Below are 27,201 nucleotides of genomic sequence, written 5' to 3' on the forward strand. Positions count from 1 at the left end.
CTCTTAGAGAATCCTTTACTAACTTTACAGCCCATCGTACATTAGCCACAATACAATGTAATTAATTAGAGAGTAGCCATCTTTCACTGGTGGCCAGGGAAAAGAATATCAAATGGTCAGTTAAAAAAATCCTTTTACATTGGGGTTCATTGAGAAGAATGTTCTTTACATTGGTGATCAGTTGGAGTAGCCCCCCTACAGACAGCTAACATGATCATTAACGTAAGTAGTTACTTACATGAGAGGAGAAGCTCCACTACTTCCATGTAGCTGGCACTGCCAAGTGTCAGAACTATGCAGGAATTGTCTGGCAGGAGATCAATCCACTACCCCTGCTCAAAGAACTCCTAGCATCCTTTGAGTGAACCCTAGTTGAGAAAGACTGTTCTACAATATTTGGCATTTTCAGAGTCTGTAGATTCCTAAAGTATACAATATGTCTAGCCAAAAACATTTTCCAGTTTTGGAGTTTCCAGCTGTGGGAGTGCTCTCTCACTTCTTGTCTGGTTAAACCTTTCAAGCAAGTCAGGAAGTGAGTGTAAACCTCTTTAATGAAGTCCTAAATATGGCAGTAAACAGGGGTTCTAACCCTTCACCCATGGACATGCACTTTAACTAGTATATGAGGAGGCCTCCTGTGTTAGTTAACACTGACAAACTTCTATGCCTCCAAATGCAAAATCCAATGGTAGGAGCCAGGGGAGTATGTACAGGGGTTACGATTGCCGTTGCAGCCCCCCTGTACACCTAGATGGGGGAGTGGCGGCGGCACGTAGATGATCCAATCCCTCCATGCAGCCTCTGAATGCCTGTTTCAGCAGTTAGAGTAGTCCTGTGACTTCTGTCAGTGTCTGGCGAAAGATTGTAGGAGGGGTTTTCATTCTCCTCTGATTGTCCTATGAGACTGCAGGACCCCTTACCCACTCTCTGGAGTGCTGATTGACCCTGTGCTGATTACATGCACTCTTCCAAGGGAAAAAAAGTATTTTAGCAATACACATCAAACCGAGCATGTGCAGCTTGCCCCCAAGGCTCTGTTCTATCAGGAGATTTTTTAGGGACTGTAGAAGAAGGAGGATCAGAGAAGACAGGATTAAACAGCCTTTGTTACACAATACCGAGGATTAAGCCCTTAGGTTCCACACTGAGTATAACAAGCATGCTTTACTGCATATACAGACTGATTTTGCTGTTGTGGGTTTAGTAACACTTTAAGGCAGTTTGTCAACAATTACCACAAAGAACATATGTAGTAACTCCAACCAATGAAATAAAACCCCAGAGTGGTTTGATGTTATATTTTCTTGATAATTTATTATCGATCTGTAAGTTTTCCTGTATGTACATGAGCCCAGCTTGCTGTATCCAGGTGACTGGCCAACAATTGAATAATGATTTGCAAAGTCATAATGATTCAATGAAGCTTTTCCTCTCACTTCTGTATGTGATGACAGTTGGTCATAGGGGTCAGTATGTGCTTAGAAATCTCTTAAATGGGGATTGAGGCAGTAGTTTAAAGTAGGGAAAAGTTAGAACCTCTCTAAAGGTTTTTATTGCTGCCCATAGCCCCCACTCACCTTACTTCTTGCTTTGGGACAGCAATTCAATTTGCTTACCTAGTTTAGGCTACGTTCACATGTAGGCGTTTTGGGGCGTTTTTCAGCTTTAAGGATCAGCTCAAAAAACGCCCAACAAGACAAATCCCTTTCATTTCAATACCCCCTGTTCACATCTGAGCGTTCCGACACCTTGAGCAAAACACCCAACGCTCCAAAAAGAACATGAGCTTCTTTTTGGGCAGATTACAGGCGTTTTTGTTAGATGTCAATGCCTTCCTCCAAACACGTGCAAAAAACGCCTGTAAAACGCTTGAAAAAACACCTATAAAAAAACGCCTGGAAAACGCCTATAAAATAGCAACACCTAGATGTGAACGTAGCCTAAAAAAAAAAAGTTATGACTGGCTTTTGGATTTAAGATAAGAGACTTCTCAGTAGCAAACTTTTAGATGTGAGCAGCCATTCTTCCAGTGCTCCCTCCTCTTCTCTGAACGCAGATACAGCTTGAGTGAAGGCTGGGAAAGTAGTAGAACACTAATGACTGTATGTACTTTACCTGTGGGCTTTTGCTTAGTACGATTTTTCATGTCTTATTAGCTGATTGCATTGCCTAGAAAAAGGTTTCATTGGATATTTGTTGACAGCTTTCTATCACCATCTGCATTGTTCTACTCAGCTGGTCTAATTTGCTGTTATTCTGTTGAAGAAGATTAAGAGAAGAATTGTGCCTCTCAGTTTGCACACTGACACTTTTCTTGTTTTTGGCAGAATGGTATTATTTGTTTACTTTCTTACGGATGGTTACACAGTACAGTTGCTTTCTGAATAATGATATTGTCAGTATACCTTGTTTCTAGACACTGTAGATAATGGCAAACAAAGTCTAGTTCTGTATACTGGAGGCATATTACAAATTGTTTTTATTGGGTATACATAGGTTTGTCTTTATACTTTTTTTGTTTATTTTAGTATCCTATTTATATTCTTTATTGTAATGTTTGACTTTTACTATTCCTCCATTCTTCCTTTTTTAAATCAACTATTATTGGCCATAGATAGACCTCACTGCCTAGCCAGTTAGGCATGAACATATAATATATAAACTAAGAACTGAAGATTACTAAACCCAAGCAGTGAAGCATGCTTGGTCTACTCACTGTGGAACCTAAGGGCTTAATCCTCTGCATTATGTAAAAAGGCTGTTTGATTCTGTCGTCTGTGTTCCTCCCCTTCTCCCATTGCCCCCAAGCCATCTCCTGATAGAACAGAGGCTAGCTGCACATGCTCAGTTTGGTGTGTATTGCTAGAGAGTTTTTTTTTTTCTTGGGAGAGTGCATGGGATCAGCACATGGCCAATCAGCACTGTCAAGAGAGAGGATCAGGGGTCATGCAGCCTCATAGGACAGTCAGAGCAGAATGAAAACTCCTCCTACAAGCTTTAACCAGACACTGATAGAAGTCACAAGACTGCTCTAACTGCTGATGAAAAAAAGGTATTTAGCAGTTTATATTTACTAAATCTATTGCATTTCCATGTTCTGTGTACTGTGGGAGACCAGATATAGTGAATGCAGGGTCCTGGGTTTGTTAACATTTTATTAAAAATGTCTAGTTTATAAGGGCTGCTATCTGGCACCAATTGATTACTAATCATACCATGAATACAATGGAGATTTATTTTGTGTTATTTTATGACTAAGTTAGCCTATTTTGCTTAAAATCTTACAGAGATTGTGAACTTTAAACTATTTTACCAGAACTGTAATTAGGTTGGGCCAGTTTTTAAAAGTATCTTATTTCAAAAACAAAAAAAAATAATTTATTTCAGCTAACCAGTTCTTAGGCTCGGTTCACATTTGTGCGATGCGGGAACGCTGTGAATATGCAGCGTGATCCTGCATCACATCCGCACATCTGGCAGTTCACACTGTCATATGCAATACGCAGGGGGTGTCAATTAAATGTTAACGACACCCCAGTTTGATCGCATATCGCAGTGCGATCTGCAAGTTCGCACAGAATCGGATCGCACAAGTATGAACCACTGTGCGATCCGATTCTGATGCGGCTCAAAAAATGCCTCATGTGCGTGTTTGGTGCGGATACAGTGCGAATTCAGCCATACAAAGTGTATGGCTGAAATTCGCACCACGCATGAGATCGCATGTAATTTAGGAGCAGTGCGCTCCGAATTACATGCGATCACCGCATCCGCACAAGTGTGAACCGGCTCTTAGATGTGATGGCTGCATTAATCTTTTCTCAGGCTTTTTTGCCTTTAATTTCACCTGGTGATTTTTCAAGTAACAGAATTCCTGTCCTAGCCCACATATGTATCAAGCAATTGTGCTGTAAGTTTGAAAATGACTTGCTAAGCTTTCGCTAGACTCGCCAGGCTTCACAAGTTTGTTGCACAATTGCAGCAAGTCCCCATTGCATGACTCCAGATCCACTTTCTTTGCAAACATTCTGCAAGTCTGCTGCAAGTTCTGGTTCAGTTATGTTGTGCAATAGTCATCCCACCACAGGGGTCACTGTGGCTTATTTTCATGCTGTAGACTCACCACTGCAGCTTTGCTGTTGCTAGATACTTGCCATGCAAACTTGCTACTAATTGTAAAAGTGTTGACTAGAACTTGTGCTTCAAGTGCTCTGCAAGTGTACAACTTACCACAGAAAATGTGCAGCAAGTTAAGACTTACAATTCTACACTGCAAAACATTTGGGGCAAGTTGTCCTTGCTATCTGGGAGGGTATGATAACTCCTTCACTGTACTATATCAATGAAGTCACAGTGTGGTCAACCTATGTTGCTCACTCCTGATTCAAACTAAAGAACACACCTTCCTCCACATACCCATGAAAAGTGTTCTGTAGTTAAGAGGGGAACTGGTCTACCATAGCTGGCTGCAGCATGGCCACTACATAATTTACCATTGCAGTGTAGGTAGCATTCAAAAAAATAAACTTCCCAGCTGTCATTATTTAATGTGTAATATTGGTGGTGTTTGCTAACAGGAGATTGGCTGTCAAGATCCCTATCCCTCTGCTCTCAGACACTGGAGGTGTCTAATTCACACTAAGGGACAAACATCTGCAGATATATGGGAGGAGAGAGGGTTGTGAAAGAGAATGATGTGATGCCACTGGCAACATTGCCATATTTATGTGGAGTAGCCATGCAGCATGGCTTTTCATAGAGTGACAATTCAGAGCCTGCCTTAGGTTTAACAGAGTGATCATCAGTTGCCTGGCAGGATCTGAAGATTAATGTAATTGTAAACGTATGTTTCTTAAATAGCATACATGCTCTGTGCAATAGTTGTGTACAGAGCAGACTGGATCCTCTACTGCCGATCCCCTGCTGGCATTCCTGGCTCCCCCCTTGCTGAATGCCCCCCATAGCAACTTGCTGTCTGGATTCAAGGCACAATTCGGAGCCGTGCTTTGTGTGTCCATAGTGACACACAGCATGGTTCCGTCCTGCCTCGCGCTCTCCACACAGGCTCTGATTGACAGCAGCGAGAGCCAGTGGTTCCCATTTCTGCCTCCATGTCTAATGAGGGGAGAGAGAACAGAGAGACAGCCTGTGATTGACAGCCTCAGCCCCGTTATTGTGTGGGGGTGGGGGGGGGGGGGTTCCCTTCCCTCCAATCAGCTCTCACTGAGCTGTGCAGAGTGTAACTTAGCTTTTTTTTTTTTTGTCATCTGTGTCCCTTTGAGATTTTTTTCTTCTTTTCCTTTTCTGGTAACAACTCAAACTTTGGGATTTTCATTCACTCTCAATGAGAACGGTAAACAGGACAAGTAGAGAGGGTAAATCTACTCTAATGGGGGCACAGACAGCAGTAAAAACCCAACAGGTGTTCTAATCCCACTCTACTCTATCCAAAATGTAAAAAAAAGTTTTGCCTTTAGTTTTACATTGACTCTTGCGGCACGTGATTGACCAACTGCAAGGGTAGTTTTGCATTTTCCGCAGAGTTCAGATTTAAAGTGATCTTAAACTCTCATCAATTAGCTGTCATTAACGGTTCTAAATGTACACATACTGTATATACTGGTTATGCTTCTTATTGCCAAAAATAAATCTTCTAAATACCTTTTTTACATCCTTTCTGCAGAAGTAATTTTGACATTCCTGCAGCATTGAAAGTTCAGGAGGAGGAGCAGACAGCTGCTGATGTCCTATGAGGAAGTGTCTATTAGCTTCCCATGCCAGCACAGTGCTTATTGGCAAATTAGCAGTCACGTGGCATGTAAAAAAAATGCATTCCTTAAGGAAAAACCTGAATAAAGGGTTTTAAACATAAGTAAAATGTATTATTTATGAAGATTTGTATGTTATTTTTATTACAACCCATGGTGGAGACAGGATATAATGGCATCACAATGGAGGAGGAGAGAGGTTGGGACTTGTCATCTATTGATATTTATACACTTAGAAGGTGACACATAGTCATGTGGGACTAGACTCTGACAAGGGAGGAAATGAAGGGCTTGGCTGTTCACTAAAAGAGGAGCGTGAGCAGTACTGGTGGCAATGCTGATTCACTAGGATCCAAGCAGCGGGGACATAGACAACAATGAAGTGCAAGTGAATTGCTGGATCAACCAGGTTTTTTTTTTTACTCTATATCAGGGATCTCCAAACTACGGCCCTCCTGCGGAACTACACCTCCCAAGAGGCATTGTAAAACTCGGACATTCACAGACATGACTAAGCATGACGGGAATTGTAGTTCCTGAACAACTGGAGGGCCGTAGTTTGAAGACCCCTGCTCTATATGATAGAAATGTGAAAATGTTTAAGGCCCCTTTCACACATGCGGACCTTTGCCTGTTTTTCATCCATCCGTTGACTGATGAAAAACAGATATCAATGCATCTCTATGGAAAAACAGATGTAAACGGATGATTATCCATTTACATCAGTTTTGATCTGCATCCATCAACATACGTTTTTTTTAAACGGATCAAAGCCCTATTTTTCTTCCATTAAAAAAAAACAGGAACGGATGAAAAACAGATGTAAACAAACAGTTTGTTTTTGCATCCGTTTTTGCATTGGTAGTGGATGCAAAAAAAACTGATGTAAAAACTCATAAGAAACTTAATCTTTGAAAATGAGTGACTGTACTAATGAAAATGTATGCAATGCAATATTACACACAAACACATTTGATTAACTTTTGGGTTTTTTGACACTTTAAATCAGCTAATCAGTTTATTATGTTCCTTTTCTTTCTAAAGCAAAGTAGAAAAGCCTGTCCACTGCCATCGGGGACCCTTGCTGTTTGTGTGGAAGCAATGGTCCCATTGCAGAGGTCTGACATGCCCCCTACTGGGTCAGACCTACAACTCTGTAATCAGCAAAGCTCATGCTCCCTGTTGATTGGGGAGCCCTAGCTCTGATCCAGAAGAGGATGTGTTGGACCACTGCTGAGTGACCACTGCTTCCACACAAAAAGCTAAGCTCTAAACAGCTACTAATATTAGGAACAGACCTGAAAGCCCACACCACTCCTGGAAAATATCTACTTTACAGGGCTACCACGGAAGTTGAAATACAGCAAAAAAAGGAAAAATATACATGGCTCATATGCATCCAGCTGTTTAACATACATATTTTATTACATATAGAAAAATCTTAAATCTTTTTTTCACACAATTCCGCTTTGCGCTACTTTAACCGGTAATTGCACGGTCATGCAACACTGTACCCAAACAAAATTTGTGTCCTTTTTTTGACACAAATAGAGCTTTTTTTTGTGGTATTTGATCACCACTGGGTTTTTTTTTATTTCTTGCGATAAAAATGGAAAAATGCCAAAATCACAAGCATACATTGATTGGTTAGCCTAGTCTAAAAACTATGGTATATATACTGGAGTTGATGCAGCTTTTATTATCTGGCTGCCTATCACATTTGTTAAGGTGCTAAAATTCCAAGGCAGTACAACCCCCCCCCCCCCAACCTAAATTACCCCTTTTTGGAAAGTATCCCTATGCTCAGGAGTAGGGTGTAATTCCACATATACCCATGGCATGTGTGAGCAATATATCATTTAAATGACCGTTTTGTGTGAAAAAAATAAATAAAAAATAGTCTTTTTCAAGAAATTTGTGGCAAAAAATAAAATCTTACTTGGGCTCAACATGCCTCTCAGCAAATACCTGGCATTTTATGTCCATTATTAGAAGCTTATTCCACACATTACCCACTCTTCTAACCACTTGAAGACCAAGCCTTTTCTGACACTTTTTGTTTACATTAATTTTTTTTTTGCTAAAAAAATTACTTTGAACCCCCAAACATTTATATAATTTTTTTAAAGCAGAGGCCCTACAGATTTAAATGGTGGGTGTTGCAATTTCTTTTTGTCACACAGTTTGCGCAGCGGTTATTCAAACGCAAGTTTTCTAGAAAATTTAATTTTAATGCACAAAAACACAATATATATGAAAGATGATCTTACACCGAGTAAATAGATACCAAACATGACATGTTTTAAATTGCACACGCCCGGCAGACAAACTATGTAAATTTTTAAAACCCTTTACAGGTTATCACTTTAGATTTACACAGGAGTATATTGCTAGAATTATTTTTTTTCCCCCACAATATGATTGCTTATACCAGTGAATTTCACTTGTATAAAGAACATTTTTACTGAATGAAACTGATTCTTTCACTATTTTTTGTTGTGATTAGCTGTGAGTGTGCTTAGCCACAGCTAATCACATGGTACAGATGGGCTGTGAATGGCCCTGTCTGTGCCATGCGATCACTGTGGCCAATCACAGCTAGCAACACAATTGTACACAATTAATGACATGAAAGGAATCCATTTATTAGTTACAATTGTCATGTGATCTGCTGTGACCACAGCGATTGCATGGTCCTGGCAGTGTGCTGGTACTGTGATCAGTCATTGGCTGTGGCATTTACCATTGACACAAACACATACACACACATCATAGGTTGAACTGGTCAGACTGGTGTCTTTTTTCAACCTCACTAACTATGTAACTATGTGTCTGGTGGACACAGTTGGTGACAGATCACACTGCACCGCGGCCGTGTTCGATGAAAGTTGAAAGTCTATCCCAGCCATAATTTTACAGGCCTGTTCCTTAAGTTCCTTAACATGCATTCTGCTTGGTGCCACATGACCTTTTCTTCAAAATGCTCCAATGAATGTGCATCACGATCTTTATCCTTTCCAATGAAAAGTCGTTTCACCTTTAGGATGAGTGGTATAGAGACTTTCCATTAGATGAAAAGAAGATCACTTCCATGTATGGGTGAAGAGGGGTCCTACTGGGGTGATTTTGATGAAAAAAACCTTGTTTTGCCAAGCAGAGACAGGGAACTATTGGAAGCGTTGTTGGAAAAAGGCAAATAATACTGAATTAGTCAAACACATCATTTACACAGTGAGCTACATGCTCGAATAAATCAGCATATTGCAAAATCCATCCAGATACCGTATATAGAAATTCTTCAGTATAAAATAAAAAAAAGGTTTTACATACATGCTTTGTTATAAAAAGATTTTCTCTTACGTCCTCCGACAGTCGCCGCCACTTCATATTCATCACTAATGGGGTTATTGACCTTTTCTCCGCAGGAGTAGCTAGGCAACAAAATTTGTTAATATCAAAGCTTTTAGCATATCCCACCCCTAGGGGGTGGTCCCCTCAGTCAACACCTCCCTGCTTCCTGCATTCCCAACTCAGTTTCTAATGCCTAGCTTAGGAGTAGGCTGGCTGTTCCTGTGCTGGGGCTCTCAGTCTCAGCCTCTATTCTCTTTTTGCTTTTATTTTGAGTCTTTTTCTCTTTCTTTTACTTAGCTGTTAATTTTCAGCATTAGTTAGCTTCTTCGGATGAAGATGATCGTGCGGAGCTGGGTCTCGGACTGGCCACCCTGGATCCCAGGGTTCAGGGCCAGGGGCTTCCCAGCCTGCCATCGAGCGTTCAGCGCAGGTTTCCCTGGCATATTGAATGACCCATCCCTGTTCGCTGCAGGGATGCTATCTGTGAGGTGGTTACCTCACTGGACGCCATTGCGGTTTCGCACCGCAGTTCCACTGCATCCTGGCTGCGACACTCCATGTCCTCAGTGCAGCGGTTTGGTCGCTGGAGAAGGCTCCCCACGCCATCCGGACTGGTAAGTGTAAATCTATGTGGGGACCTGTCTATTTGGGTGTCAGTCTGGGACTGTGTGACCCTGCATGTCTGTGTAAATGCTGAGCTCCCTGTCAGATTCCTGTGTGGAATAGCTGCCTGTCTGTGGGCTGCGAGGGGGGGGGGGCTCTCCCGCTCTGCTGTGTGAATGCATGAAGCAGTCTGGGCTTAGGCATGCTGTGCGGCGATCGCTGCTGCGACCCACCATTTTTTTGCGGCAAGTTTATGGTGACCGGTCCTGTGTGGTACGGTGCGGCGTTTTGGCGCCAAACGCCGCCATTTTGGCGGCGATCGATCAGGCCACATGTCAGCGCCATTTTCTCTTGGCCTAAGGAATCCTCAGCCGAGCGGCCATGTTTGTGTAGCCTTACATAGGCTTTATAGGGCGGTCAGTCATTGCATCACTTCCTTTTGCTCTGGGACAGCGATCGGTGGCAGCAGCCTGTGTGATCTCTCCAGGTTTTTACCTTTCCTTTTCCTGTATTCCTTGCCCAGTGTTCTTATCCCTGTGGGGGTCGGTGAATTCAGTAGGGTGCGGTGGGCTACGCTCGCCGCGGTCTTAAGGGGCGGTACTCCTTTTTTTCTACTTTTGCTGGGGCATGGATTCTCAGGATTGCAAGTTTCCTCCCACCTTGGTGGGGGGCCAAGGGGCTGCTGCATCCCCCGAGGGGGCTGATCTGGCTACTATTGTGGCGAACTTGGCTGCTCAGGTGCAGATGCTGGTGGCTGATCGATCCACCAAACGGCCCAGAGTGTCAAGGGCGATGGGGCTGCTATGGCTGGAGTGCCCTTCTCAGGGTCTCACTCATCTCTAGACCTTGTGGGGTCTGAGGGGGAGGCTGAGGTAGAAGGGGTTGATAATTCTCCCCCTGGCTCGTCTGAAGAGCTTGCACTCATGGATGAGTTGGTTGCTTCTATCAAGCAAACGCATTTGCAGGATGAACCATGTCCTCCTGTTTTGATGTCCTCTTATGGGACGCAAAGGAAATGCAAAACATCGCAGGTTTTTCCTTGCTCTGCGGAATTTCAGCGCGCGGTTGATGAGCAATGGCGCAATTTAAAGAAGCCTTTTGCTGTGCCGAGTAGGTTCAAACTGCGTTATCCATTTACACCCACCACTGATGAGAGTTGGTGTGTGCCGCCTCAGGTGGATCACGCGGTGGCGGTTTTGAATAAATCCACTGCGATCCCTGCTGAGGATACCCCAGTGTTCCGGGACCCAACGGACAGGAGATTGGATTCTCTGGCCCGTCATGCTTATACGGTTGCTGGTTCTATGCTGAAGCCTATTTTTGCTTCCATTATGGCAGCCCAGGCTATTGCGGATTGGACGCAGGTGCTCAGGCGCACCCTGGTGGCTGACTCTGCCCCGCCGACAACTTTGGCTATGGTGGATCAAATTCATCAGGGTGTCATGTATTTGTGTGATGCGGACTTAGATTTGGTCCCTTTGGCTGCGCGTCTTTCAAGTGTGGCGGTATTGAACCGTCGCCTGATATGGCTGAAATGTTGGTCTGTTGACCAATCTTCTCGCAAGACTTTAGCTAATTTGCCCTACGCGGGATCTCGCCTTTTTGGCGAATCTTTGGATTCTCTGATAAAGGGGATTTCTGGGGGTAAGAGCACTCTCTTGCCCCAAACTCACAAGAATAAGTTTGTTCGTGGTAAGAAGAATACCTCGTTTAGGCCCTCTCAGGGGTCCTTTCGTGCCTTTCGGTCGCACTATAAGAGCAAGCCCTTCAAGAGCCAAGGCTCCCAGAAGAAGCTGTGGACAAGTAAGCAGAAGTCCGGCCAGTCCGGGTCCGCTGCCCATAACAATATGGCCTGAAGGGACGCCCTCACCCAGTTCTGGGGTGGGGGGACGTTTGCTCGGTTTTCTTCAACCCTGGCTGGACCGCATTCGGGACAGGTGGGTTCAGGAAATCGTTCGATCTGGTTATAAGATCGAGTTTCTCTCTCGGCCGGCGGGCAGATTTTTCCCCTCAAACCTTCAGCTGACTCCGGAGCGCTTGCAGGATCTGCACCTGGCGGTGCGGGACCTGAGGGCCCAGGGAGTGGTGGTTCCGGTGCCTCATCGGGACAGATTTCAGGGGGTTCTATTCCAATCTGTTCACTGTGCCCAGAAAGGAGGGCAAGGTACGTCCGATTCTGGACTTGAAAGCTCTGAACCACTTTGTGCGGGTTCGCAAGTTCCGCATGGAGTCCCTGCGCTCGGTGGTGGCTGCCCTGGTTCCGGGGAATTCATGGCCTCCATCGATTTGAAGGATGCGTATCTTCACATTCCCATTTTCGAGGGTCACCAGAGGTACCTTCGATTCGCCATTTTGGAGGATCATTTCCAATTCGTGGCGTTACCCTTTGGTCTCGCTTCGGCTCCGCGGGTTTTCACCAAGGTGCTTGCGCCAGTCCTGGCCTCGCCGGGCTTGGTACGCAGACCTCGTGAATCTGGCGGTCGACGCTCCGTGGCGTCTGCCTCTTCGAGAAGATCTCCTGTCTCAAGGACCGATCTTCCATCCTGCTTTACAGTCGCTGGCTTTAACGGCCTGGCTGTTGAAAGCCAGGTCCTGAAGGATAGGGGTCTCTCCCCTGAGGTCATTCCCACTTTGATCAAGGCTAGAAAAGCCTCTTCGGGGAAGATTTACTACCGTACTTGGAAGGCGTATTTTGCCTGGTGTGAGTCCAGGGGGTATTCCCCTCGCTCGTACTCGGTATCGAGAGTGTTGGCTTTCCTTCAAACGGGCGTGGACCAGCGTTTGGCGTTGGCCACGATTAAGGATCAGATTTCTGCGCTGGCCGTTCTCTTTCAACGCCCTGTGGCGTCTAAATTCTTTGGTTAGCACCTTTGTTCAAGGGGTGCGACACTTGGCCCCTCCTCGGAGGGACCCTTTACCTCCATGGGACTTGAACCTTGTTCTGTCCGTGTTGCAACATGCTCCCTTTGAGAAGATCAGGGAGATTTCGTTGTCTCTATTGTCCAAGAAGGTTGCCTTTTTGGTGGCGATCACTTCGGCTCGCAGGGTATCGGAGCTGGCGGCCTTGTCCTGCAGCTCTCCCTACTTGGTGATTCACTTGGATAAGGTGGTCTTACGACCTAACCCTTCTTTTCTTCCGAAGAGGATCTCGGAATTTCACCTCAATGAGGACATTGTCTTGCCTTCGCTTTGCGCGAAGCCTAAGCATCCAAGGGAGGTGGCTTTGCATTCCTTGGATGTTGTTCGGGCGATCAGGGTTTACCTGTCATCGACGAAATCCTTTCGCAAGTCGGATTCTCTTTTTGTTCTTCCAGAGAGTCCTCGGAAGGGCATGGCAGCGTCAGCTGCGACCATCGCCAAATGGATCAGACAGACCATTGTGCAAGCCTATGCTTTGAAGGGGAAGGTTCCTCCTTTCCCTGTGAAGGCGCACTCTACCAGGTCTCTGAGTACGTCTTGGGCCTATCGTCATCAGGCTTCTGTGGCCCAGGTGTGTAAGGCGGCGACTTGGTCGTCAGTTCACACCTTCTCCAAATTCTACAAGGTGGATGTTCAGGCATCGGCGGATGCTTCCTTTGGCCGCAAAGTTCTTAGTGCGGCAGTGCCTTAGGGTCCCTTGTTTTGGGTCCTTGGCTGTTGGGATGTCTTTATCCCTAGGTTACTTGTTTTCCTGGGTTGTTGCTCCTGTTGAGCACGTTTTTTTCCTGTTGCCCAGTTGGTTCTCTTACTTTGGTAAGGTTCCTTTCTCTGATGTGGGTACTGCGTTGCTTTAGGCGCGGCTGCGTTTTTTCCCACCCCTCATGTCTACACTGCTATGGGACGTCCCCATTAGTGATGAATATGAAGTGGCGGCGACTGTCGGAGGACGTAAGAGAAAACTGAATTTTTGTAAAATCTTACCTGTAAAATTCCTTTCTCTGAGTCCTCCGACAGTCGCCGGAGTAGCTAGGCAACAAAATTTGTTAATATCAAAGCTTTTAGCATATCCCACCCCTAGGGGGTGGTCCCCTCAGTCAACACCTCCCTGCTTCCTGCATTCCCAACTCAGTTTCAGTAGCATAGCAATAGAGTACATAAACAAACCCCAAAAGAGGGGCGGGGGCGGCGACTGTCAGAGGACGTAAGAGAAAACAGAATTTTTGTAAAATCTTACCTGTAAAATTCCTTTCTCTGAGTCCTCCGACAGTCGCCGCCCCGCCCCTCTTTTGGGGTTTGTTTTAGTACTCTACTGCTATGCTACTGAAACTGAGTTGGGAATGCAGGAAGCAGGGAGGTGTTGACTGAGGGGACCACCCCCTAGGGGTGGGATATGCTAAAAGCTTTGATATTAACAAATTTTGTTGCCTAGCTACTCCTGCGGAGCAAAGGTCAATAACCCCATTAGTGATGAATATGAAGTGGCGGCGACTGTCGGAGGACTCGGAGAAAGGAATTTTACAGGTAAGATTTTACAAAAATTCCGTTTTGTATGTACTCACCTTTTAGTCTTGGGGAGTTTTGAGGTTTCTGTGGGAGGCAATAAATACTTGTTCTTGTTGAACGTACATAGCACTTGACAAGCGTGCACTAACCATGAAAAAGTGTATCTGATGTTAAGTCCACTTTAATCATGTTCCATCCATGTAAATAATATTGAATGGGCTAAAGTATTTATTCATGTATAGTTTTGTATAGGGCAAAAAAAAAAATCTAAATTATTTTGTGGTCATTCAACTTACTGCAGTTATTTCCCTAAGGCTCCATTCACACCTGGGCGTTTTTGAGTGTTTTTCAGCTCCAAAAACGCTAAAAAAAAACGTTCCAAAATGCCCAACAAGTAAAACCCCATTCATTTAAATAGCCCCTGTTCACATCTGAGTGTTTTGAAAAACGCCTGTAGCTGAAAAAAGTACATGAGCTTCTTTTTGGGCTGATTACCAGCGTTTTTGATAGATGTCAATGAAAAACGCCTGAAAAAACGCCTGAAAATTGCGGTAAAAATCGCGGTAAAAACCGCGGTAAAACGCTACGCTCAAATGTGAATGCAGCCTAAATAGTTATTCATACAGCTTCTGCTGGTTCATCTCTTGACAGCTGTCACAACCTTTCCTAATCTTCACAGATATTAGCTACTGCCAATGGAAAAGCCACTTTCAATTACCTGAATTATATTTAGGAATGTGAAGAGAAAGAGGATACTCATATAAAGTATGTGGCTATAAAACATTGTATGGAAAAAATAAATGGAAATATAGCTTAATTAAAATGTATCTATTATTCATTGGCTCCTTCGAACATCATATTTCTCAGACTCAAGGAAAGTTCTGCTCTTTACAAGGCAAAGAAATCAAGGACAGATGGACAACTACTATTAGCACTGTAATGTCTTCAGAAACAAGTACTGCATTTGGATCATAGATTGCATTTATGAAAGCTAGAGTCAATTAATAGTTGTAAGCCGCAGTGCTATAAACATAGCATGGTATATCTGCTAAAGGTTTGATAGTTCCTTAACAGGTTAAGAAGCAATGACTCTACTGACTGACGTAAATAAAATAGAAAGATTGTGAAAGGTGTTAGGCTATTTGCAGGAAAAATGTCATAGCAGAAAAAAAACATTTGCCACTCGAGCTACTTTCAGTTTTGCCAATGAAATATGCTGCAAGCTGCATCAGTGTAGGAAATTATGTTATAGAGCTCATTGTTGCCCCAGAAGTCTGGGAGTTAAATTGAGGAAGCCAATGCTGTAACCTATTTGCCAATAGGTCATTCCTTTCCCCCTCAGAGAAAAGGGGGAGCTGATGTTTGGGGTTTGTAATTATATAGATATTTGCAGACAGAAACAGAAAAAATAAAAAAAATGCAGACTTGGCATAAAAAGAATACCCTTCTTCTTTATAGTCATCCACAGTATGGTAAGCCCAAAGTATTGATTATCTACAGAAGTAACCTTGAACCTAGTGCATTATTAAAGGCTAAGTTCACCATTTTTTCAGCTCCCCTATGTACCACTATAGCAATAATGTACTTATTTTGCAAAAATTAAAACAGCTTTCCATTTATCCTGCACACGCTTACTTCACCCTCTTCATGGCTGTTTAAAAATGCTTATCTATTACTTCTGCCTTACTTTCTGGACTTCCATAGACTGTGGGTTAAAGGCTCCTACCCTCAGGTGAAAGGACACTGTCAAAGCTTTTGAGAACAAATCCCGTGGCATCTCTCCTAACCCCCTAACGTGCTCTGTGAGTCCTCAGTTTTTTACTAGTGTCCTAAAGCCCTTTAAACCCTGTATAGACAAAGCTAGAGGAAGACTAAATAAACTACAAGAGTTCTGGGCAGCGCATTGTAATCCCATTCAAACTACAAGTACCTCTGCTGCAGTGGCAGACAATACTTGTAGTTTTTTTATATACAGGAATCTGTTTCAAAAAGTGACAGTGGGTGCAGGGAAAGGATCCCCCACCTATTGTCAAAGAGGGAAGCGCTGGTGGCAGGAGGTAGGTGCATAGGAGCATGTTACACCCAAAATATGTAACGTACTACCAAAGGTGAGCTTATCCTTTAATGCCTCTTGTTTACAGTTTTACTGTTTTAATATTTTTTTTGTAAGGCCCCATTCACATATCAAGTAGCAGGAACGAGCTTCAAACCGTGATTGTCACATGATTCTGCATGGCTCATAGGGCCATCACATTCACTTGACACTGTTCCTGCGATTTTCAAAGGTGCGGTTTTTCGCACGACAATCACAATGGCAATGGCACCCAAACACACATCACACGTTTTCCAGTGATTGCTATGCGATTTGGAATCGCAGGAAGAATTGCGTCAATCCAATTCCAAGTTGGAATGGGGCCTTAAAGTACAAGATTAGACATACAAAAACCATGTCAAAGAGAACCTGTACAGATTTTTGAATTAGGTTGAGTATAAAGTTTGTTTACAAAAGTATTATAGTTACTGTAATGGTAAGCACAAAACATGCAAAATATATGATGTATCAGACTGCATTGTGTTGTGCTTATAGCTGCTTGGTAGGTAGCTGGTTAGGTATGAAGTAAAGAGAGAGAAGATGAGAGATGTGGTAGAGTGAGGGTGGGTAAAGCTAACTGCACAGTTGGGGAGGAAGGAAGGAGGGGATGAGCTATTATATCCAGGGTAAGCAGGTGTATGGATTAGGGTTGTTGATTAAAGTGTTAGAGGCATGTTTGATGTTTCAGGGGAGGGGTGTGTGGTCCAATGTGTCCATATTTTTTGGTATTTGGACATTTTATTTTCAAGTTTGGCAGACAGTTTTTTGAAAGACATTATTGGTTTTAATTGATTTCAACTTCATTTATGCTGAGATTCAGTGTTTTCTAGGTCTAAGCTATGACTTGTTTGGCAGCTGTGAATAAGTGGATCAAAAATGTAGAGTTGTATTTATCAATTCTGTTATGCTTGTGATCTAATAGTGCCTCAAATGGGTTTTTGTAGAGGAGTTTACTCTATAGTCAGTAAAAAGTGGTAGACCTTGGTGCAAGACATCCATGCTAAAAAGTCCACTAAATATTGAGGAAGGGACCCATTTCTAAAAAAACACAGATGCATGTGGAAGTGTAGCTGCGGACGAAGTTAACCAACCAGCTTGTTATTGAACCAGCTCTTTAGCACCTTGTAATTGAATTCCACTGCTGAGGCATTGCGGGGGGCAGGCCTTCATAGATAACCAGTCTTCCTCTGCCTGTGAGGAGGCAGAGCTAGGTAAGTAAGTGGAGACATGAAGACATAGTTTAAGAGGGATGAGTAAATCTCTGAGATCACACCAGGGAAGTGGGGGTCATCTTTGCATCTCCATTCATAGAATATAAGAGAAGAGTGTGCAATGGTATAGGATATAACTGGCTGCAGCAATTATTTAACTTGTGGATACTTAAAAAGTTCAGTGAGGGACAGCTTATGGATTTCTTGGAGGGACCTAGTGCCAGTTGTGGCAGTCCTAATATGAGAGGAGAATGCCTGAGGAAGCCTATGAATTTAAAAAAATCCCAGGGAGGTGTAGCCAGGGTAAGGAAGGATTGCTAAGAAAGTAGAGGAGTGCCAAATGTGGGGATGATAAACCACCTTGAGGTTTTATTTTTTTCCCCATATAGTGTGGAAATGTTGTAATCGGGATGATTTTTTTGGTTCTATCCTTAGGTGGCAGCTAAAGGAGATTCAATTTTTGTGTAGGCTTGCAGTCTGTGACTTCAATACTTACCCACAAAGGTATCTTGAATAAGGAGTAGTATTTAGACAGATGAGTAACTTGTGCTGCCTGGCAGTATTTAGCCATATCTGATAACCCTAGGCTACCTTAGGTTTTGGTTTGATGATGCGGGTGGGGTGGCATAATGCGGGTGGGGTGTCCAAGCTTTTTATGTTACCAGATAAATTGAGAGATGTGGGGTTGTAGAAGTTGAATAGTAGATGTGGGGACCTTAAGTGGCAGAACTCCAAAGTAGTAAAGCTACTTTTTGTAGGAAGTTTATATTGATCGTGGCTATTCTGCCTAGCCAAAAAAAAGTTGGTATGCGTTTTCTGGATTGCAGATTTAAAGTAGCTTATGTGGTGGTCTCAAGTGTGGTAATTTTCGTATACCTGTAAGTCTTTTCAATTTGTAAATTAACCATATGCAAAAATGCTGATTGTAAGGGTGAAAACTAAACAATTTTTCAGCATAGATGCCTATAAAGTATTTACTAATACCATAATATGGAAACACTGTTTTTAATATATTGTTCTTTCCTGTGAAGGCTAAAGAAATTGCTTTTTCTTTAAATTAATGCAACCCATTGCTTGTTTACTCATGTATAACAGACCTAATATATTTGTTCTTTTCATAAATATCTGCATTATATTGGGGAACTTTGTGTCCCAGTATAACGGGTTATTTTCATGTCACAGAAATGCATTTTTCCCTTTTTTGTAGAAATGGCATCCAAATTACAATAAGATAATTATTAAAGGAAATGTGTAATTTAAAAGGCTTTCACAAAGCAGTTCTTTTGAAATGAAAAATGTAATTAAAACATGTTTTTATTGCTTTTAGCATGCTGTATTACTAATATTCTGTAATAAGGCAAAATGCCTAGCATTACAGAAAGTACTTTGCATGCTACACACTACTTACCATGAACTTCTATGACTTTTTCTTAAAGCAAACTAAACCCCCCAAGAAAAAGATTTCTAGGCAGTAGAGATTTTTGTTCAGAAGAAACTTTGCATGTGTGCCAAAAAAAAAAAACCTATTTGCTCTTTCTCCTAGAAAATTGTTGTGAGCATATACACTGCCTGACGGGCATCAACAGTGCAGTGTACTCTCTGGCATCTGTAAGGTGCTGAGAATTGAGCCAAATACTGGGATGATGCAACTTCAGCGTACATGTGCAAGAGCTATATCCTAATGGTCAGCGAAAGAAGACTTTAGGACCTGACGTGGTGTCTGCTTCCAGGGCCTCAGCCTACCAACTATCCTGTCATTCACAACAACTTCCCAGAGGCAGAATCATTATACAGGGCGGAGAAATACTCACCTGCATTCACATGTTGATTCCTTGCTCACAGAAACATGTAGAATGTCACTTATTGATACTTTTGCTAAAGATACATTTGTGGTAGTACCTTTTTTATTTTTTTTTTAGTCAGTTTCAGTAAACTTAAAGTTTGATTTTTTTATTTTTCATTACAGCAGCGCTTTCTTTTGGGGCTGTATGTAGATCGGTATGTCAGCATTTATTTGATAAATTCCTTATTAAATAGCAGAGGAATAAACAACTGTCTTGTCAACCAACATCTCTATACATCCACGCCTGTGGTATGGAAAAGTAAATAATTCAAAGATCATTGATGCATTGAGTGTCTTCCTACCGCTCTCTTATGCTTTTATTCATTTTTGGAACCAAGGATAGGGTGGGAAAGGTGAACAAGTTGTATATGGAGGGGAGATATTGATAAGGTGGCGATATGTCATCATTTATATCTGTAAAATCTGCTATAGATGTAATAAATTAGAATTTTGTTATTTTTAGAACTATATCCTATTCTACATAATTTACAGAAATGAAGCAAGACAATACTTAATTGAAATAGGGAAACACAAGGCTAGAGGTACAAAGAAGAACTACAGCAATCACCTTTAATAAAGTTTTGATAGATTCTGGAGGTATAAAACCTCTGTCAGGTTTTTATTGTTAGGGTACACCTTTACAACAACTAAGAGGGAATTTCTTCTCACTTTGAAGATATTTTTCATGTTTTGTCTGAGACAGGTGAGCCGGAAAGTGAAGGGACACAAACTGTAAAAGAAAAAAAAAATCAGAATTGCTTTTTACAGTAAATACACAAAAAAAGACCATAATTTCCATTGTTTTTCCTCCATAGAGAAATAACTAAACTGAAAATGTGAATTATTACTAATTGATCTTTGTTTAATATTACAGAGAAAGTGTTACTGCAAGGATAGGTCTTAGCCATGAACTGCCCATTTATCTGTGTAGTATAGGGTTTGATTAACCACGTATGAAGTAAAAGTCTACTGCCTGTACAATGTAACAAGTACATTTATATTTATTAATTTTTTTGCAAAGAAAAAATTGAGCTTCAATGTCACAACGAAAGATGCATCTGTCATGACCCAGCAACCAATCACCTTATCCATTTCATTTTTTTAATCTTCATTTGGAGTACAAGAGAAAGAAATAGACTAGATGATGTGAAAAGTACAGACATTTTTTTATACAACTAATGGTTAACAATAAAGCCTTAATCAACCATGATATGGAATTTGATTAGATAATTACCGTATATATTTTAAGGCACTGAGTATTCTTCTTTCTTTCAGGTATGACAGAATCCTTCTGGAACCTGACCCAGTTCCTGTGTATGCTCTAAAGTTGTTGGTGCCTTTGACTGAATACAGTCCTGCCTTTATCAGGTAGGTATTCAATTGAATAGGAAGAAAGCTAAATGTCAAGAATTAAAGCTTAGCATTGGATGGAGTTTTTGAAGTTATTCAAGTTTTGATCTTCTGAAAAGAAATTACCCACACTGTGTTGTGTCCCAAATTTACCAGTGGTTGATAGCTGCTCTGATTTCTTTGTGGTCTTTTGAAATTGGTAGGAAATGGCAGATCATGAGAGGTTACTGACAGTTCCAGTACCTGCTGAAACAAGCAGAAATAGCAGGGTAGACAGCAGAGGTAGACCATTGGACCTTTATTTGAAATTTTATGGAATATCATACTCCTGTTAATAAGAAACACCCCAAAAAACGTAATACTCATCCAAACTTGTTAGGCGTGCACCTGTACTGTCTTAAGAGTGAGATATACATGTATCTTATGCCTCAGCCAGGGAAACAACTGCTGCCTTTTTGCATGCCAACTTTGTTGGATTAAAGTTTCTCCCTGTCTTTTAGTCTAGAAATGCTGCTAGTATACAAACTAGTTGACCCAGAATATGTTTTTCTGTTCCCAACCCAACCCTGTTTTATCAAAACTGACACAAGAATTACAGATAGGGAGGCTCACTTTAGTTCTTGGGGCAAGAGCTTGTTTTTATTCTTGATTTACATCTGCTCAGAAGAGGCCACATTTAGATCCTAATATCTTTAATTCCTCCCCAAGTGTACTACTCTAATAAGGTCAAATTTTATATGCTTAAAACAATTACTTATAACCGTGATATCACCTGGTCATAATAAAATATATCCAAGAAAATATTTTGCATATTTCTCAAATTTGGTTTAGCTGATTTTAACATGTGAGATGTATTATGCGTTTATTCATTACTTCATTTGCGTGTCTCTGCTTTCTATAAAAAATAGAAAATTAAAAATTTTCTTTACTCGTGTAACAATGTCCTCCTCTTTCATAAGAAGTATCAGTTCTAATCATATGAAACATTTGTCACCTACTTCCATAAATTTAAGTTGGCTGTAGACATACTGAAAAAAGCAGTCTATCCTACAGGCAATACAAAGGTGGTCAATCCTGCAGGCATTGTAAAACCCCCAGAGGCATATTTTCTGCTGCCGGTATATTCACTGCACACACATGTACAGTGAAGGAAAAAGTATATCATACCTGCTGATTTTGTATGTTTTCCCACTGACAAAGAAATGATCAGTCTATAATTTTAATGGTAGGTTTATTTCAACAGTGAGAGACCGAATGCCAAAATAATCCCAAAAAACGCATTTTAAAAATGTTATAAATTAATTTCCATTTTAATAAGTGAAGTATTTGACCCATTCGCAAAACATGACTTAATACTTGGTGGCAAACCCCTTGTTGGCAATCACAGAGGTGAGACGTTTCTTGTAGTTGGCCACCAGGTTTGCTCACATCTCAGGAGGGATTTTGTCCCACTCCTCTTTGCAGATCCTCTCCAAGTCACTAAGGTTTCAAGGCTGAGCTTTTGTAAGCCGAACCTTCAGCTCCCTCCACATATTTTTTATGGGATTAAAGTCTGAAAACTGGGTAGGCCACTCCAGGACCTTAATTTGCTTCTTTTTGAGCCACTCCTTTGTTGCATTGGCCATGTGTTTTGGGTCGTTGTCATGCTGGAATACTCATCCACGACCCATTTTCAATGCCCTGGTCGAGGAAAGGAGTTTCTCACCCAAGATTTGACAATACGTGGTCCCATCCATCGTCCCTTTGATGCGGTGAAGTTTTCCTGTCTCCTTAGCAGAAAAACACCCTGAAAGCATAATGTTTCCTCCTCCACATTTGACAGGGTATATGGTGTTATTGGGGTCATAGGTAGCATTCCTCCTCCAAACACGGTGAGTTGAGTTGATGCCAAAGAGCTCGACTTTGGTCTCATCTAACCACAACAGTTTCACCCAGTTCTCCTCTGAATCATTAAGATGTTCATTAGCAAACTTCAGATGGGCCTGTACATGTGCTTTCTTGAGCAGGGGGACCTTGCAGGCGCTGCAGGAATTCAGTCCTTCACAGCGTAGTGCGTGTAGCACTGCTGTTAAGTGTATGTTCTTCTGCACTGCTCTGACCATGTGTCCAGCCCTCCTGACACTCTAGGTTCAGACATGTTGTATGCACCTTTAAATAATACACTGACACAGTATGAATGAGCTTTACCTTTTACTCAGGTAATAACTTGTAGAATTCTTGTCAGTCAGCTAAACCCTGAATAAAGCACTAGAGTTCAGCAAAACTGACATCAAAAGATAGCAAGAAACAGACTTGTTATAACATCAAACGATATTATAAAAACACAATCTCTCAATTATTTAGGTATTAATATTATGCACTCAGGCTAAAGGCCTATACCATCTGTATCCTAATGAGAGATAGGGCCGTCTAGATACCATTAACTTGTTCCCTTTAAGAGTAACAGTATAATAATGCCCCACTTCCAAGGCTTTGCTAAAGTCTTCTCCACCAGTCGGAGCTCATGTAATAACCGTTTCCAGTATGACTTAATGTATAATAGCAAGAGATGCAGGATAACTGATTATAATCCTAAGAGATTTGGTAACTGATTCAATTGCAAAGTGTCAGTATTTTGTGTAAAGGAGAACTTTAACAAATGTGGCTGGAACTCTGATATGGTGCCCCCTCACCAAATCCTGATGTCCATCACCGAGGGTCCTGGGGAAACAAGCGATGCGATCCTCCATGCTCTGTAGCCTCAGGATGGCTTCGCTCTGCTATCTCAGGGGGTTTCGCCAACTCCACCCGTTAAGTGATGCTGCAAGGATGTCTGCAATACTGTGATGGACATCCGTTCTGCAGACGGATCAGGCGGTGCGCAGTAGGCCACATACTGCTGTTTTGATCTCTCTGTACGGCAGGCTGATGTGCACACAGTGGGTTCCTGGAAGCAAGAGGCCCCAAGCCTGTTTAGCCGATACTTTTCTAGCCTCTCCAAAGATGCTCCCCTGTTCTAAAGCTTGCTGGGAAAGATAGTGTTCTTATACAATCCAGCTACATAGTCATCACTTTACAGAAGACTACAGTTCCCACAATGCCTTTCTCCCAGTCTCTACAATATAACGATTTAATCCTGAAATGAACACTAGAGGGATGCAAAGACAATCCAAAGGAACAAAAGGTGAGTCTGCACATTCAGAATATGGTAGTCCGGTCCTGGCTACATGTGTTACCAATTGTTTTCTTGGTGACTATGGTCCCAGCTGCCTTGAGATCATTGACAAGATTCTCCCGTGAAGTTCTGAGCTGATTCTTCACCATTCTCGTGATCATTGAAACTCCACGAGGTGAGACATTGTAATGTTCTGGTACCTTTGGTACCCTAATTCCACTTTTCCTAAGTGTATGCGCCCCACCATTCTCTTTTGGTAAGGTGCGCATACACCTTTAAGACCGATGCTGTCATCACTGAGCGCCGCTGGAGCGGCTATTTCAACCTCCGGCGGTCTCACTCACATGTTCGTTAAACGCCGCATAATCTGCCTTGAAGCTCTCATGCTTGCAAGCATACCTCGCTATCGGAACCACGCTGCTGATCCCTGTATCCCGCTACCGGATCATCCGCTCTTGCCGAACCTCTCCTCTACTACATTGCAACTAGTGATAAGTACCCCACAGGGGAAACCTCTATAACCTTCATACTAAAGCTTACACTATCTAGCTCTGCATACTAAGGACTATTACTACATCTGCATTAACTAAGATTGCTAGCTCTTGAGCCTAATACCATCTGCTCTTGCACTGGGTTGGTCTATCCTGTATGTTCACCTGCTACTCTATCATCTGCTACCATACATGATTGCTAAACCTATCTGCATCCCATCTGCTACTATCTTACTTACTTTCAAGAACATTCCTTTCAAGTGTCTGTCATCTACCATCTCTACCCAACCTGTCTCTTCAGCCTATCATCACTATATTACTATACATATAAGTCACTCTAGGAACATCTTATTGAGTGTGTGTATCTACTTGCTGAATTGAGACTATCCACACATGATGAGTCTTGGGAGTTGGGATTGGTGTCTCAGCGTTTCTCTACATGACTACTGAAGTGGAATATTTCTGCAGCTGTAAATCCACATTATACATAAAACGCAGGAGCGTTACAGATTGAACGAACCTCAAATGGATTCAGCAGAAATAACCACTCAGGTGACACAATTAAAACAGCAAGTAACTGCGTTAATACACGCACTTGCTGAATTAAGAGAAGAAAATCAGGCTCTGACGCAGCAGGTAACCAGACTGACACAACTTACCACTGCTCAGTCCCCTGAACCCAAAATAAATCCTCCTTTGGTATTTACAGGCGATCGCAAAAAATTTCGCGAATTTAAAAACGCATGTGAGTTACTTTTCTTGCTAAAACCCCGTACCTACCTTACTGATCACATTAAGGTTTGTACTATTATTTCTTACCTAACAGGCGATCCTCAGGCCTGGGCAGACTCTCTTTTTGAGAAAAACGATCAGCTTCTCAAATCCTATGCCTTATTTCTAGCAGAACTTACTAGCCTATATGATGATCCCAATAGGCAGAGTACTGCTGATCTTCAATTAAGGTCCTTGAAACAAGGTAGGAGACCTGTGGAAGACTTTGTCGCAGAATTCAAGAGATGGACCCTTGATTCAGAATGGAATGATGCATCTCTGAAAACTCAATTTAGGCTTGGCCTATCAGAGGCCGTTAAAGACGAGCTCGCCCGAGCGGATCTGCCAAAAACCCTGGATGCATTGATACAACTCAGTATCACCATAGATAGAAGACTACGAGAAAGAAAGGCTGAAAAAATGGGAATGCCATTATCCAGTTCTTCTCGGATTTCGGCCGATGACCCCACTCCTATGGAGGTAGGAACCATACGCCCACCTCTATCAACTATGGAAAGAGCCAGAAGACGATCTGGTAATCTCTGCTTGTATTGTGCATCCCCGGATCACAAGATAAACGTCTGTCCCCTAGTCTACAAAAAGAAGGGTGAGTGTTCACATGTCCTCCTAGGGGGATTGACAACTTCAATTACTAACCCTTACCTTTTTGTTTGCTTAACATTACAGTGGGACCAGAACAGGATTACTACTAAGGACATGATTGACACAGGATCTTGTGGAAATTATATTGACATACGTTTTGCAGCTTTAAATAAAGTCCCTATTATTTCTAAACCTAAACCTGTCTCAGTGAGTCTTATTAACGGTGTTCCTTTATCCTCTGGTCCTATCACTGATCAGACACAGGCACTCCTAGTCACTACTAACGGGTCTCATATGGAGACCACTACCTTCGATCTAATACCTTCACCCCACTTTCCCATTGTTTTGGGACTTCCCTGGTTACACACACATCAACCAACCATAGATTGGAAGGAACGGACCCTGGCCTTCCTCTCTTGCTATTGCGAGGGTACGTGTAACCTCCCGTCTTCCAGGAAGATCCTGTCTGTGGTGACAGATGAGATTGCACCACTATGTTATCAGGATCTCTCTGAGGTTTTTCTTGAGAAAAATGCTCAAGCACTACCTCCCCATCGAGACTATGATTGTAGTATTGATCTACTCCCAAATAGCAAATTGCCGTTCGGTCATGTTTATCCTCTTTCACAGGATGAACTTTCCCATCTCAAAGAATATTTGGATGAGAATTTGAAAAAAGGTTTTATTAGACCTTCCACTTCTTCCACAGCAGCAGGACTCTTTTTTGTCCGCAATAAGTACTCAAGTCTCAGGCCTATCATCGACTATAGGCAATTGAATGCTATTACAATAAAAGATCGCTATCCTCTACCGCTTATCCCTGAGCTCATTGAGCAGGTGCGTGGAGCTACCTATTTTTCAAAATTGGACCTGAAAGGGGCATACAATCTCATTCGACTCCGTGATGGACACGAGTGGAAGACTGCATTCAGAACCAGATACGGATTGTTCGAATATCTTGTAATGCCATTCGGGCTATGCAACGCCCCTGCAGCCTTTCAACGATTTATAAACGATATTTTCAGAGACTTACTAGATGTCTGTGTTGTGGTATATCTGGACGATATACTTCTATATTTACGATCCTTGTCTGAACACATAAGACATGTAAGACTAGTATTATCGAGATTGCTTGCACACAACCTATACGTGAAACTGAAAAAATGCTTGTTTCATAAAGAAGAGGTACTGTTTCTAGGCTACATCATATCCAAAACAGGAATCAAGATGGACATGAGTAAGATATCCTGCATTCAGGATTGGCCTACACCAACCACCCGCAAGGCGCTACAGCGATTCCTTGGATTTTCTAATTTCTACAGGAAATTCATCAGGAACTTCTCTGCCATTGTGAGACCCCTCACACAGCTCACTAGCATTAAGAGACCATTCAAATGGTCAGATGAAGCAAATAAAGCTTTTCACCTGTTAAAGACAAGGTTTACTTCTGCTCCCATACTACGCCATCCAGACCCATCCCTCCAATACATTCTGGAAGTAGATGCGTCAAACATGGCAGTAGGAGCAATACTCTCCCAACGA

At 42.2% G+C, this 27,201-nt stretch overlaps 1 protein-coding gene across 1 annotated transcript in view; it reads left to right on the forward strand.

The window, feature by feature from the left end:
* ULK4 (unc-51 like kinase 4) overlaps positions 1–27,201 on the forward strand; it is a 1,112,493-nt gene that overhangs the window by 499,664 nt on the left and 585,628 nt on the right. Inside the window, exon 30 of the mRNA XM_082258381.1 lies at positions 20,566–20,658. Within this exon, the coding sequence (XP_082114507.1) occupies positions 20,566–20,658 (93 nt within the window). The remainder of the gene's footprint in view (positions 1–20,565; positions 20,659–27,201) is intronic.

The sequence above is a fragment of the Pelophylax lessonae genome (genome assembly GCF_965119305.1).
Source record: "Pelophylax lessonae genome assembly, chromosome: 5".
In the NCBI taxonomy this organism is placed as follows: Eukaryota; Metazoa; Chordata; class Amphibia; order Anura; family Ranidae; genus Pelophylax; species Pelophylax lessonae.